Source organism: Podarcis filfolensis, assembly GCF_964270895.1.
Source record: "Podarcis filfolensis genome assembly, chromosome: 7".
In the NCBI taxonomy this organism is placed as follows: domain Eukaryota; kingdom Metazoa; phylum Chordata; class Lepidosauria; order Squamata; family Lacertidae; genus Podarcis; species Podarcis filfolensis.
The window spans coordinates 23,645,058-23,659,907 of record NC_139603.1 but is presented as its reverse complement, the minus strand read 5'-3'; the positions used below and the strand labels follow the sequence as shown (position 1 = coordinate 23,659,907).

General features: G+C 44.2%; 1 protein-coding gene across 1 annotated transcript in view; it reads right to left on the bottom strand.

Moving 5' to 3' along the window:
- The window catches only part of LOC310767050 (cadherin-6), a 155,621-nt gene that overhangs the window by 29,222 nt on the left and 111,549 nt on the right, over window positions 1-14,850 (bottom strand). The window contains exons 3-7 of the mRNA XM_083623837.1: window positions 14,105-14,399; window positions 11,037-11,156; window positions 8,466-8,633; window positions 5,592-5,779; window positions 1,405-1,658 (exon numbers count right to left, since the gene is read on the bottom strand). Coding sequence (XP_083479963.1) covers window positions 1,405-1,658; window positions 5,592-5,779; window positions 8,466-8,633; window positions 11,037-11,156; window positions 14,105-14,399 — 1,025 coding nt within the window. The remainder of the gene's footprint in view (window positions 1-1,404; window positions 1,659-5,591; window positions 5,780-8,465; window positions 8,634-11,036; window positions 11,157-14,104; window positions 14,400-14,850) is intronic.

The window sequence follows — 14,850 nt, the reverse complement described above, 5'->3', positions numbered from 1 at the left end:
ACCCCTGAGCTGGGTGTCTGGAAAAGAAGCTCTTCCCCCATGCTCCCTTTAATGGGATTGCCCTGCTTTTGTGGTGCTCGCTTAGTCTAAGGATCCATTCTCAACACCTTGTCCACCATCAAGTTGTGACAGTTGCTTTGAGGCAGGCAGTATCTCCAGATCGGCCAGTTGTCCTGAAGGGAACATTCCTCCCTGCCCCTCCAATGGCGACCAAAGCACTTCATAGCAAGCCACACATCTAGCCATGCCCCAGCTGCTCCCTACTTAGTGAAGCTCTCTGTCTCTCTCTTTCATCTTTCTCCCACTTTCTTCAGCTGCTTCAGAGGTCCAGCAAGCCACCACCACTGTCCATGTAAAAAATAAATTCTCCTCCTCCTCTACTGCGCCTGGTGCCCTTCTCTTCTGAAATCCAGAAGGGAACTGTGGCCAAGGCATGGGAGTGGCACGCTTATATTTCCATGGAGCAGATCAGAGGGATGACTCTGAGGCAAAGCAATCCCCTCTGGTCTGCTCCCTGAGCCATGCCCACAGACTCTTCCGCAATTGGCTGTGCCACCTGCAAAAGAGTCTCCTGAAGCAGGTGTGGTTGGCAAAGGTGGGAGGAACATCCCCTTGCCTGCCTACATCGCAGAAGCCAGCTCTGCCTGCTGTGGCCGAGCTAAGCTGCAAACAGCACTTCCCTGGAGCTAAGACAAGCTCTTCTTATGTATTCTGTGATGAAAGAATCGGAAGAAGTCTCACAGGGCAGACCCAGAAATAACACCTAGCTAGACCAGAAGCCTTTCTCTTAGGAATTGTAGGCACAGATACACCGAAGGAATTGAAAAGACTGTTCATATATGCTACTACGGCTGCAAGGGTGCTGCTTGCCCAGAAATGGAAAGATGACAAGATGCCCACGAAGGCGGACTGGCAGATGAAACTGCTAGATTACGCAGAGATGGTGAGATTGACAGGGAAAATCAGGAAGATCAGAACATCAATAGAGATCGGGATGAATACAGATTGCATTTATAAGAACACTGTAAACACTTGAACTCTTTGGCAGGCTCTAAATAACTCTTGCAATGTTACAAAGACTTGGGAAACAATGGAGGACTGTAATTTGGATGAACTATTATATGCAGTTGACAAAGGTATTTAAAGAATCTACGGAGGGGAGGAGGGAAATCCTAAGATTCAAAAGAATCTTGTTTTATTTTTAATGTTTTCAAGAATGTTAATTGTGTGATTGATTTTGTAAAACCAAATAAAAGTTACTTTTAAAAAATAACAACAGCAGAAATAACACCTAGCTATACCAGCTATGTAATTATCAACAGTAGTAAGATATTGGCATTTAAAAAACCCCCAAACATGCTAAGTTCAGAGATAAAACAAAAACCTAAATAAGTCTATGCTTACTTGATAGGATTCTTTGCAACGTCAGGGTCTCGGGCAGTCACGGTTCCTATGACAGTGTTTATCTGGACATCTTCCTTCACTTCAAATACGTAGGCTGGCCTGCTGAACACTGGAGGTTCGTCTACATCCTCCACCACAATTCTGACAGTCGTAACATCTTTGAAGGGTCCCAGATAGAGGAATCTGGGGTCCACGTGAGGATTGCTTGCCTCCACTTTCACAGTGAACTGTCTCTTCTTTTCAAAATCCAAAGCCTAGGAGCAGAAAATGCACATGTTAAATAGAAAGCTGATAACAGCTTTCCTGGGAGACCTGACATTCAAAGAGGCAGACTGAAATGCGTGGAATGAGCGCGTTATGCACTTCAAAACAAACATTTGCACTGCAATTCAATGCATGTTTGCTCAGAAGGGAGCCCTACTGTTTTCAACGGTACATACGCCTGAGTAAGTGTATCCAGGATTTCGGCCTCAGAGGTAGGGTGGTTATGTGCCCTATTTTAAAGAGGAGAGAGGGTGTCTGGTGTAAATATAAAGAACCACAAGGCGGGAGAGCAGAAGGGGCAATGAAGTTGCTCATCAACCTTTAGCAGAGAGTCCTCCTATATCTACTACCTTCTTTCTCTCTTCAAAGGACAACACTTCTTGTTGCTTCTTGGAGAAGACCAAGGAATGCAGGGTGTACATTTGAGCCCCAGCTTGAAGAAGGGCCTGCTCCAGAAGGAAGGTGTGTTTGCTTGAATTGAGACTGCTCAAAGTTGGGTAGAGGTGTTTCCGTATTCAAGCACTCCCACTTCAAACAATTGCCCCATTTATGCCTTGGGAAGAAGAAAATATACAATGGCAACTTCGGAAATCTTTCTAATGTCCAGAGATAATGTGCTGCTGTGAGACAAGAGGTTTGTCCTCCGATCCTGCACTTTTTAGAAGTCATTAATGACCTCATTTCTGTTGGAACATTCCTGCCTTTCCTACTCTGACACTTCCCAAATGTGTTTGCCCAACGACGTTGCCTTCCCACACTTCCTTGCAAATGAGAAAATAAATCACCCACTCTGAACTGATGTTCATTTCCCTCAAAGCCCCTACCTGAAAAAGGGACACAATTTGGGGGGAAGTTGTGTTTTGAAAGCCGTTCCTCACTGGAAATGCAACTATGTTATGTGAAGTCAAAACCAATGTAGCGTGGCCTTCGGTAAAAGAGCGTAGCGAGGATGCTGTTGTGTTGTGTCAAGGGAAGAGAAAACCACCATTTGTTTTACTTCATTGCTTGTTAATGAGCGCTGACGGGTCAGTCGATGTTTCTGGAACTAGCGGTAGATGCTTGCTCAATAGCGCTTGACGTCTGCCAGGCTTTTCTTCGTGAGCTTTGACGGTGTCTACCGAACTCAGACACAGCCCATGTGGTTGGCAGGGCTACCCCAAGATATTTTGCTGCCTCAGGAAGAACAGCAATTGGTGTCCCTGCTTCCCTACCTATACCTCACCATTCAATGTATATAGTGTGCAAAACCTGGCTAAGTTATTTTGGCACCTGAGGCAACAACCCCTCAGGTACTTCTCTCACGTCCTGGCAGTAAAAAATACAATAGTAATAAATGAAACAACTGACAATTCGTTGCCCTTTCATTACACCCCCAATTCAGGGTTGTTGGGGTTTTTTAGATGGCTTCCTCACTCTGCCTAACAGCACAGACAGTCCTGATGCTCTGTTGAGAGCTGGAGAAGTGGCTATTGGTTGCAGTGCAGCCAGTTAAAGAGGAAATAATATGAGTTTTGTAGCTGAGAGGATGAAGGAGTCTTGGGGAAAAGAAGGAAACACTCCAGGTAGGAGTGGCTGTATCCTTCAATTTCCAAATATCCCCGTTTCTCATTTTTCCAATCTTAATTTCCATTCCCCACATTTCAACATCACTTTGGGATTTCTAAAAAAAAAAGTTGTCATGAAAATTCATCAGCACTTTCGTGCGAGTTTCTCACAGTATGCGTGTTTGCTTAAGAGGCACCGTTTTTCAAAGCAAATTTCCCTAATGGCTATATTTTTGTATGTTAGTTTCACAAATGTGTGCATTTTTATGCACACTTTTATATATGTACAGTGGTATCTCGAGTTACATACGCTTCAGGTTACATACGCTTCAGGTTACAGACTCCGCTAACCCAGAAATAGTACCTCGGGTTAAGAACTTTGCTTCAGGATGAGAACAGAAATCGCGCGCCGGCGGTGTGGCAGTAGCAGGAGGCCCCATTAGCTCAAGTGGTGCTTCAGGTTAAGAACAGTTTCAGGTTAAGAATGGACCTCCAGAACAAATTAAGTTCTTAACCTGAGGTACCACTGTATATCTGTACACTCTCTTTGGCATTGCAAAAACACACAGCAAAGCACAACTTTTGATGGATGGCTGTGTTTTGGTTTCCATATTGTTTTGGGAGCTGCAAATTTGGTAAGTTCGCCTTTAAATGCAAACTGAGTTGAATTTCTCTCTCACCCCTAGTTTCAAATAGAAGCTGTTTGCTTTTGGGGGAACTGATGTTGCTTTATAGGCAGGCTCTTTCTGACTATGGGGCTTTTCTTCCCCCCACTATGTTCAATGCATAAACAGATATTGCAAAAATGCCACAAGCTTCCAGTGCTCTCTCCTCACATGTAATCAGCCCCCACAGAGGCTGCCCCTAGAATTTCCTATTGCTCGAGGAAGTGGGGGGAATTGTGCGTGATGTAGTTGCAATTAGATTTGACTACATCGTGAAATCCTGAGGGTACAGAAGAAACATCACAAGCAATTTAGGTGGAAAGGAGACAAACCATGCCTCTTCATTTTTTTATCCCCTGTACTGTATGAAACCTGGCCAAAGCATTATTTTTCAGAACCAGACACAAACAGAAAATTGAGTGATATCAGGATCAAGTCCTATGAGGCATTTCTGTATGAACAAGTAATGACGGGTGTTGTGCAGAGATCTACAGGCAAAAGTCCGTGTTTGAGACTCTACACAATGTCTTTTTCGTGTTGGCTAAGTCTGAATTGATGCGGGCTGATATCTGTAACCTTATCAAGCTTGCCAGATAAGTTGCTCGTAAATGAGATTAGTGAAATGCTTTCTGACAACGAAGGTGTCATATTAGTAGTTCCCACTCAAGATCTTATAAGGCTCTGCTCTTTAAAAAAACAGAGAGACAACAAAAGAGAAAGTCAGAATGTACCCGAATAGAATTATTAATTGCATTGTAGAGGGGAAATACATAGGAACACAGAGCTCTAATATGCTTTTGCATTAGATGTGATATTAACTTTATCCAGCTTTTCAGAGTGCTTAATTTCAAAATGTTTCATATGCAACACGGCACAGTTTTTGAGAATTTGTGGGGGCTAGCAGAGCAGATTCCTAGCCAGCGTCTCTAAAATGTATCCCCTCCCTGTAACATGTAGAAAAATCTGGTGTATAAAAGAGGCCAGATTGCCATTTAACAGAACAGATCTGCTGCACCTAGGGATGTCAGAGAATTCTGTCGGTAACTGTTCACATTTTTATCCCAGGTCCAGAACAGAAATCAACCCTGCAAATACAACTAGCATCAATCTAGTGAACACGATTGGCACCATTTTTTTTTAAGCCCGCAACCAACACATAATTAATCAAATGCCCAGTCACAATATCCCTCATGCTCTAGTGTGACCAAGAAACAAGACATAGGATGGGTTGACTCCGACAGGAGCAAACGTGGTCCTTATTAGCTGGTGCTATACAGGGCAAGAAGCACACACTCAAACAACGCACCCCTTTATTTCTTCTCATACAATTGAACGGCATTTTGCTAGCCCACCCAACCATGTTTAGCATCTAAATAGAGTTATATTTTGCATTATCTCATAGTGGTGATAACCACTGGGCTGCAGCCATGAAGAAGAAGCTTCTAGACACAGGCTGAAAGAAGTCTGCAGGATCTATAGCTTGTGATGAGTCAGAGTTGAGAAGGGAGGTGTCGAGGTGGGGAGGGCAGCCTGTGTGCCTGGGCTGCCCAGGGCCATCTGGACAGTCATGCGAAAGTGTGAGATATTTCCTCTGAAGCTATTTCCCCACCCTTTGCAGAGCACTGACAAGGGTGTGAACAACTATGTGTGGGAGACAAAATGCATGTGACAAAAGCATGCTGAAAGCCAGAAGGAAACATCTGAGAACATGCACCTTTTTCACTGTCACAATGCCTTCCTGCGTCGCCTTGTCTGTGACGACGCCAAACATTTCTAAGCCGTCCCCTTCGATGATGCTGTATTCCATCTCTGCATTTTGACCCACATCAGCGTCAGTAGCCTTTATCCTGCCAACCGGCGAATCAAGAGGTGCAGACTCATGGATTTTGAACTGGTAGGCACCTAGAGATAAACACAGGGAAACTTTAGCCAGACAATCACAACTATTGGGACATTTTCCCAAGAATATCCAGTCACATGGAGGCTTTCTTCCTACATCTATTCTCTACCAGCATCCACACCAGTAAATTGACTCCTAGGTTGTTACCCCTCCAAGTTGCTTGCAGGACTTTCTACTTTCTCATAGAGCCATCCTGTTGTATTCCTGATTCAAAGAAGATACTAAGTGATACAAAAGGCAAGTGCTTAACTGTTCTATTTGTTCTGGCATCAGACTTAACCTATGCACCCTTCAGCTGCAAAGTGTGCACACCGGAACAGTTTCCCTCTGGCTTTTGCCATGTAAACACCTTATGGCTCAAGGTTACTCTTTCCTTGTGCTGATTTAAAGGCGCTGGTGTCGTGGTGCTTTGTCAAACGGGGGGAAATGATGGTAGGGCAGAGGAATCCATTTCCCTGCACCTGTACGGCAGCCTGCAGGTGAAGGGAATGGCTAGCTTGCATGACAGTCCCACACATGATTAGAGTACAGAACTGCAATCATATCCATAAGACTGAGAGGGGGTCTTGCTGTCTGGGACCTCCATACACACTGCCCTGGTTTGCATCCCAGGTAGGTTACTTTGGTGCTGCTAATGCAGCAGTTTGACTTGACCCCTGGAGATGCACTCCATTGTCTCTCGAGACAGATGGATGTCAAACAACAACTGCAGCTATCAACTCAGCACAGAGAAGGTGATGCAGGGAGCCAATAGTATCTTATCTAGCCCCATGAAGTGACTGACTCTGACCTTGGCTCCTCAGATAGCTCACAGTAACAACAGGTTGCTCTATCTGTGGAATATTGAACCCTGCGGGCCTACCTGCCAAACCATTCACTTGCCTGACAGGCTGAGAACTGTGTGGAACCTAGCAGGGATAAGTGCTTTAAAGAAGCCCAGTATCTTGTTTAAATCAGGTCTGCTTTATTCTACTGCCAACCCCTACAAGGCATTTTTCTCTTTCCCTGCCCCTTGAACTGCACGCAGGGCTGTTTTCACCAGATGGATTATGGCAAACCAAAAGCATCCATATGTCAAATACAGTGAATAAGGAAACAGCAAACCACCATTGTGCAATGTGACATAGTGACACAAGACGATGCACAGCCAAAGCCCTTCATGTTAACTTGCTGCACTGCAAATGACCCAAATATATTGTCTCGGGGACCTTTTGGTCATTGTGCTTCTGCATCATTGTCTCAGAGCATGTGAGATGCCCTTGGCCAGAGATGTGTAATTCTCTTTGGGCCATGGAGCTGAGTCTCAAATTATGGCCTACTCGTGTCAACAAAAGTTTCCTACTGTCCATACCTGCAGGCTGACGTTTGCCCTATATTATGAGTTATTCTTCAGTTGGGGGAATGCCTCCCTCAACATCTTCAAATATATAAACCTGGCATACTTTTTTATCTAGAATTATTTTCCTTGGAGAGAAAAGTTCTCTTTGCTAATGTCGTTTCAGAATGCATCAAAATCTTGTGGCTAGTTGAAAGCTAGTATGTCAGTAAAGGTAAAGGGAGCACTGACAATTAAGTCCAGTCGCAAATGACTCTGGGGGTGCGGCACTCATCTCGCTTTACTGGCCGAGGGAGCCGGCGTTTATCCGCAGACAGCTTCTGGGTCATGTGGCCAGCATGACTAAGCCACTTCTGGCAAACCAGAGCAGCACACGGAAACACTGTTTACCTTTGGAGCGGTACCTATTTATCTTCTTGCACTGAGTGCTTTCGAACTGCTAGGTTGGAAGGAGCTGGGACCGAACAATGGGAGCTCACCCCGTTGCGGGGATTCGAACCGTGAACTTTCAATCGGCAAGCCAAACGGCATAGTGGTTTAACCCACAGCGCCACCCACATCCCATATGTCAGTAGCCTAGCCTTATTTCTAATGTGCAGGGTTTGCCCAGGCAGGGAAGTTTTCTGAAATGATTGGTGGTTTCCATGGTACTTGGCAAAACAGTAGCCTTTGAGCCCAGGATTAGACAAACTGACAAGCACTGAATCATACTAAATATCACAAAGGCTGCTTAACCAATGAAAGAATGTAGCCAAAAACAACCAGTAGCTATGTACTATAATGTACTCAATGTAAGAACTGGGCTAAATTCCCCTAATTAAATTGATTTCAGTGTACAGTGGTACCTTGGTACTCGAACGGCTTGGCTCCCAAACAAATCGGCTCCCGAACACCGCAAACCCAGAAGCAAGTGCTCCGGTTTGCTAACATTTTTCAGAAGCCAAAGGTCCAAAGCGGCTTCCGCTTGAGTGCAGGAAGCTCCTGCAGCCAATTGGAAGCTGCACGTTGGTTTTCGAACTGTTTCAGGAGTCGAATGGATTCCTGGAATGGATTAAGTTCGAGAACCAAGGTACCACTGTACTTTCTTTTGACTCTTTGAAATAGGACATTACAATACCATAGACAGAGCTGAAGATGAATCCGAGAAATAATTGTCAATAGTCAACAGTAGTGAGGCTGGGTGCTTTCCAAAAGCTTTCACAGATTTGCGACCAAAAGGTATAACCCCCTCCCCTCAATAACACCCATCTCTTTTAATTTTAAAGATTCCAGGCTTGCTGTGTATCTTTGCATCCCCATCACTGGACTGCAGAACTGAGCTAGATAAAGCAGAATGATTAAATCTTCCATACTCTGGGGGAAACGAGGTGGGTTGTCATTGACATCCGTCAATGTGATGTTCACCGTGGTGGTTCCTGACAATCCGCCCATCTGGCCTCCCATGTCTTTTGCCTGGATGACCACTTGGTACTGCTCTCGGTTTTCTCGATCCATGTTCAGCAAAGCTGTTTTGATGATGCCTGGGAATGAGAAAATTAAGGACACCATTGAAGGTCACTGACTTTTCCTGTAAAAGCTTAAGTTAGAGTGCCAGAGTGCCGCACGCATGTCCGATGCTGACTGCGCTGCTGGAAGATGGTGCAACCAGCTTTGATGATTTGGGGAGGGACCCGAGTGGAAACAGGCTTAGCCAGGTCCGTCTCCAAATTCCTACTTGCAGTCTGGTCTCTGATTGGCCAATGTAAGTTCAAAAGAGGTAGGGGAGTCCTGTCACTCCCTGCTGCTGGCTGGAGCTTATGATACTGGCCAACTGAGTGGGAGGTTTTTGTGTCCACCCCCACCCCGCGCTCCCCAGCTTGCCCACGGCTGGACCAGGTCGCAACTGCCGCTGCTGTCAAGAATGGCAAATGATCCGTAGTGTTATTTTAAATCGTTTGGGTAGTGCACCACATTTTAAAGGCGAGTTATGTTTTATTTGTAGTTTTGTGTCTATGTGTGCATTGAACAGAAAAGCTGCCTAGAACAATTGCAAAAAAAAAAAAAAAAGTAATAAATCTAAACCTCCACTCTGTCCTCTTGGCAACAGTCGCTAGTAACGGTTGCACTTACCCCGATGTAAATATTTAAGTGTTGTCAAGTTGCTGCACTCAATTATAGCCTTGTCAAATTGTATCTGGTTCTGTTGCTTGTGTGACTTGCACAATATGGAAAAGAGCTTCAAGCTATTTGCATATACTGCTGTTTGATGCAGTTCTTTCATCAACCTATTAACCCCATGCTAAAGCATTTCATGAAGCTAAAAGGGAGCATAACTTTTTTTCCTCCATTGCTTTTTGTCCTGCATCTTTATGTGCGTGTGTTTTCTTCCACCCATTTCTTATTTGAAATTTTTATTTTGACAATCGGGGTGAAAGCAAGCCTTCATTAAAGACATAGTACTACAACATTAAATTGAAAGGAAATCCATGGGGAAAATAGCAAGTCCCCAAGCATTCTTTCTATATATTTAGAGGTAGAAACACTATTGGGAGGAGGGGAAAAAAAGAAGTTGAACAGAGGGGTAAAATATCAGTGTCATTCTATTTGGCTTTTTAAAATGTAGGGTGCCTTTGCAAACTGCCCATCTGTTTATAAAAATTGGGCTCCTTAAAAAATATGTTACACTCTAGTGTGGCCAAGGAACAATGGGGCTATGCAGATAGAACCATACATTAAAATATGTGCATGAACAGATGGGTGCTTTGAAGTCCCAACATTGAGGTTTCAAAGCATTTATCAGGGGCAAGGTGCCGATAGAAGCAAGCTCCCCCTCCACTTCCTTTCAGATGTTGAAACAAAACACCTGGACCAAGCAGGATTGATGTGCCTTCACATCAGCCAGGGCAAATTGACTTTGAGTAGCACTTTAAAATATCCCCCAAAACAGCTGGTTGTTGGGTGCTTTGGAAGCTGCTCAGGTGGGCTTTGACAAAGGTGTAACCCTCACTCTGTCAAACTGAAACTGAACTGTCCCCCCAAATTGCAGACAAGTAAGTTTACTGCTAACTTTGTAGTTGTAAAATTTACAAAAATGAAAGCTTGCATAAAATAAGAGAGAGAAAATTCCCTGTCCAGATTTCAGATATTATTATTATTATTATTATTATTATTATTATTATTATTATTCACAAGTCAGCAGCATCTCTCTACCACACTTTCTCCTTCCACTTCAAAGCTGAGCTGGCTTTCATGTCAGTTTCCTGTATGAGCCACAGAGTTATAAAAACGATACCTCCAATCTTTTTTTGAAGGACCTGTGATTAAGCAGTATTCATCTCCTTCATAGTCTTATTTTCCTTTCTGCTGACAGATGGACAACCTCTGGCCACTGAGCTCATTGTATGTATCTTGCTGTGCTTCCTGAAGCTGCCTTAATCTCTCTCCCCCTCCCCCCGCCATGGTAGTATACATGATGAAAATTGAAGAAGGGTGATCTTTATTCTGGATTAGTTAATCCAGAACACTTTCATCTATGGCTCTGCCAATTGCTTTCCTGCAGCCCCTAGCACATTACCCCTGATGGATGGTTGCCCTTGAGAGACAAAAAGATTGTCCCCTCTCCATTTTTATTCATGAAAGCCAAACGACTGAGCTGAGCACTGCTTTTGATGCAGACATCCTAAACATTCCTAGTATTTGTTTGTTTTAAATGGACTGGGGGGGGGGAGGACTTTCCATCCAGGCTCCGTTCTGTTTTTGTTAGGTTAAGATATTAAAATAATGTGTCATATTTACAGATCTATCACTCTACCGGGCCTCTCAAAGTCTGCACTGAGTCAAATAGAATTTCCTTGAAGAATTTACCAAATAGGTCCTAGCTTGACTTAACACATCGTTTTAAATTATGGAGGTTGTCAGAGAATGACAGATTAAGGTCTCCTGACCTGACTCAGACTCGACGGAAAAATATGGCTGCCCCTGGAGAATGCTGTAGACAACTCGAGCGCTGTTCCCATACGTAGGGTCGTCGGCATCAGTTGCTGTGACTTGCACGACAAATGTACCTGCGATGACAAAAAAATAGAAAAATATTTGCTGTTCTGCCAAAGGACATCACTTTAAACTGTCACTCTTGCTTCTAGCCAGCCGCATAAACTTAGTACCTGCAGATTCCAACAGAGGTGCCATTTCAGGAGTTTGCTCCAGAGGTGGAAATGGGATTCATGATGGTGGGTGTTTGAGATTCACAGTGAGTTTTGAAGGGCTGCTCTTGAATGCAATATCATTTGTTGCAGCTACCTTTTTTGCATACCTTGTACAGTAATCAGAGATACAGGTGCTCTTGAGAGATGTGCTGTTGGGTGGCATTGCCCAGCTGGCTTCCCAATGCTGCGTGTCACTGCTGGTTGCCAAGAAGGAGATGGGAAGAGGCAACACAGCTAGGAGCTCACTGTAGTTGTGGCTGCTACTGCCTCCAGCATGGTCCTGATCAAAATGTCCTCCCGTTGCAAATAGCAGGTGAGTGTGTCTGATGTGGTGAGAGGTTCTGCTAGGGATCATGGTGGGGGCAAATACTTGCATCATTTCCTCCCACATCACTGTCCTGGTTTGGCAATGAGTGTTGACACCGTCTATTTCTAAAGGAATGTCCAATTACGCAAGGACAATATGGGGCAAACAGCTAATTCAATTTGACCCCGGGGCGCCAGCTAGGGAAGGGAGGGATGGTTCTCACATCCATGTTTCAGGCCAGAAGTAAAGGTAAAGGTAAAGGGGTAAAGGGATCCCTGACCATTAGGTCCAGTCGTGACCGACTCTGGGGTTGCGGTGCTCATCTCGCTTTATTGGTCAAGGGAGCCGGTGTACAGCTTCCGGGTCATGTGGCAAGCATGACTAAGCCACTTCTGGTGAACCAGAGCAGCACACAGAAATGCCGTTTACCTTCCCGCCGGAGCGGTACCTATTTATCTACTTGCATTTTGATGTGCTTTCGAACTGCTAGGTTGGCACGGGTGGCTAGGGACACGGGTGCCGCTGTGAGTTAAACCACAGAGCCTAGGACTTGCCGATCAGAAGGTCGGCGGTTCGAATCCCAGCCACGGAGTGAGCTCCCGTTGCTCGGTCCCTGCTCCTGCCAACCTAGGCCAGAAGTGTATATCTGTAAATGGGGTGAATACTTGGTAGATATTGAACCTGGCAATTTACTGTGGCATGCATGCAAGAGGGGAGGTAGCAATTTGCGATAGACTTCTCATTCCCCAATTGTTTTGATTGCGTACACATCCAGGGAACAATCCTTTTCACTACACATGAGGGATGGCTAACACTGTCACAGTGGACATCTCCAAAGCACAAAAGTGGGTGTGAGGAGAGCTGCCTACCCAAAGAATAGTCCTCCAGCTGTTCTACAACATTTACCATTCATTATTAAATTTCATTAAAGCATTTTTTAAAGGATGGTTTTTTTAGAGGGATCACAAAAACCTTATGCATCACAGCACACTTCCAACAAGAGCAGTCAAATGCTTTTTTTTTTAAGGCAAATTTGGGAAGGAGTCTTGGGGAGCACAAAAAAACCTTTGGCAAGGCTGCCCATGGGTTGTGGATTGGCCACCCCTGCACCACATAGAGGAGATATAACAACCAACCAGTTTCTCACATGGTTGCACTAGTTATCACTTGGCAAATTATCACTTGTTTTTACCCGTTATCTCTCCTTTCTCACACTTTCCATACCAGTGATGGCGTAATTCACATGGTCTATCAGGAATATAGAATAAATAGGTGTGTGCCCATTTTGACAAAGGAGGAAGCAGTCATATGGATTGAGCCTAGGTAGGGATGCTTTGGGGTTTGGATTTCTGTGAATGTGATATTAGTTGATCCACACCTCACAGATAAATGTGCTGATTAGAACATAATCATCCTTTGGATATCACACACCTCCAAGTTTTGCAATACCGATACCAAAAGACATTAATAGGCACATTTTAGGATAAAATACACTTAGAAATGTGTACATGGAGATAACATTATAGCAAGATACATATTGAAATGCAGTGCTTTGGTGGATTGAAAATAGAACCCATAGCCTAATGCAGAAATGGACCTCTGAATGAACATATGCTTAACAGGCATGGACTAGAAATAGACTATACCTGACCATACTTTAGTGCAGAATTCACAAGTCTGGATTTGTCCCTTGAGCAGTAGGTGAAAACTGATCTCTGCATTGTTGGGCACAATTCAAAGTGTTGGTTTTATATACACAGTAGACCTTCCGGATATGAACTTAATTCATTCTGGGGGTCTGTACGTACCCCGAAAGGTCAACATGAGACGCCGCTTCTGCGCACATGCACAGCGCGATAAAGTGCTTCTGCGCATGTGTGTGGCGCGCAGAGCACTTCTGCACATGTGGCGAAACCCGGAAGTATACACTTCTAGGTTTGCCGGGTTTGCAACCTGAAAGTTACATTATCTTTGGGTCCATTGTAAAGGCTTACACACCTCAGGAGCCCAGTGCCACATGGAATTATGTCCTCCTTGTGAGCCTACACAGACCCTGAAGTCATCATTGCAGGTCCTCCTCCAAGTGCTCTGGTGCTGGAAGTCCCGGGGGGGGGGGGCGCACTCAACAAGAGAAAGGATATTTTTAGTGGTTCTCCCTCCCTCCTTTATGCTCAAAAGGAAACAAACAAAAATCCCAGACGAGAACTTTCCTCTTCTCTCAGGCATTTGATTCTTAATTCTCTCTGGTTACTGTACTTTTGTTGGTTAACGTAACGGTGATCAGGCCAATGTCATTAGGGTGTAGTGGGGTTTCGAGAAGCATATATGATTACGTTCTTGCTTGCTGTTTCTTGGTTTTTTAATTGTTTTAACTGCGTGCAATTTCTTTTCCTTTTTCCTATATGCTGCCCTGAGACTTTCCTGGTATAAAAGTGCTGAACAAATGATAATGTTAATACTAATAGCAATAGTTATAATAATAGACTGATATGACACCTACCTACATCAGACATTTCTGGGACGCTGGCATTGTAAGTGTCCTTTGTAAACAGTGGCTCGTTGTCGTTGATGTCATGGATCTTAATGATGAACTCTGACTCTGGCTCCACTGGCTTCCCAGTATTTTTGTTGATAGCTTGAGCACGGAGAATGTAGACAGGCTTCTCTTCCCTGTCCAGTCTCCTTGTGGCCTGTATATCTCCAGTCTTCTCATTGATAATGAAGAGGTCTCCAGCTCCATCTCCTGAAAGGATGTATTTAAGTGTAGAGTCTCCTTTATCCTGGTCAGAATGAAGCTGCAACAGAAATAAAAATTTTAAGCAAAGGGGCAAATAATGGGGAATCCATTTCCGAGGCTGAATTTCTGTCACCGTGAATGATGCTTAACCACTCTTTGCTGGCTAGAACATCTCAGTGAGTTTGTTTACTGCACTGCTCTTCTCAATCCTGTCCCATCAAAAGCTATTTCCAGCTAGCCAAATTGCAAGTTTTTTTTTTAAGGATACTGTTTTAAAAAGAGAACGTAGCACATTGTGATGAACCTTGACTATATTATTAGCCCTGCTTGCTAAGGTCTGGCCACCTTGTTTTTGCTAGCATCCATTTTAAAAAAGGGCAAATCTCCATTCTGGAAGCCAGCAAACCTAGCCTGTCATTGGGCCAAACCAGATGTGACCTTAAATGTAGCTTTTCATTTGTTGTCTAGGTGACCTGTGCACAGAACCAAGTAAAGGCCAAACTAGATGT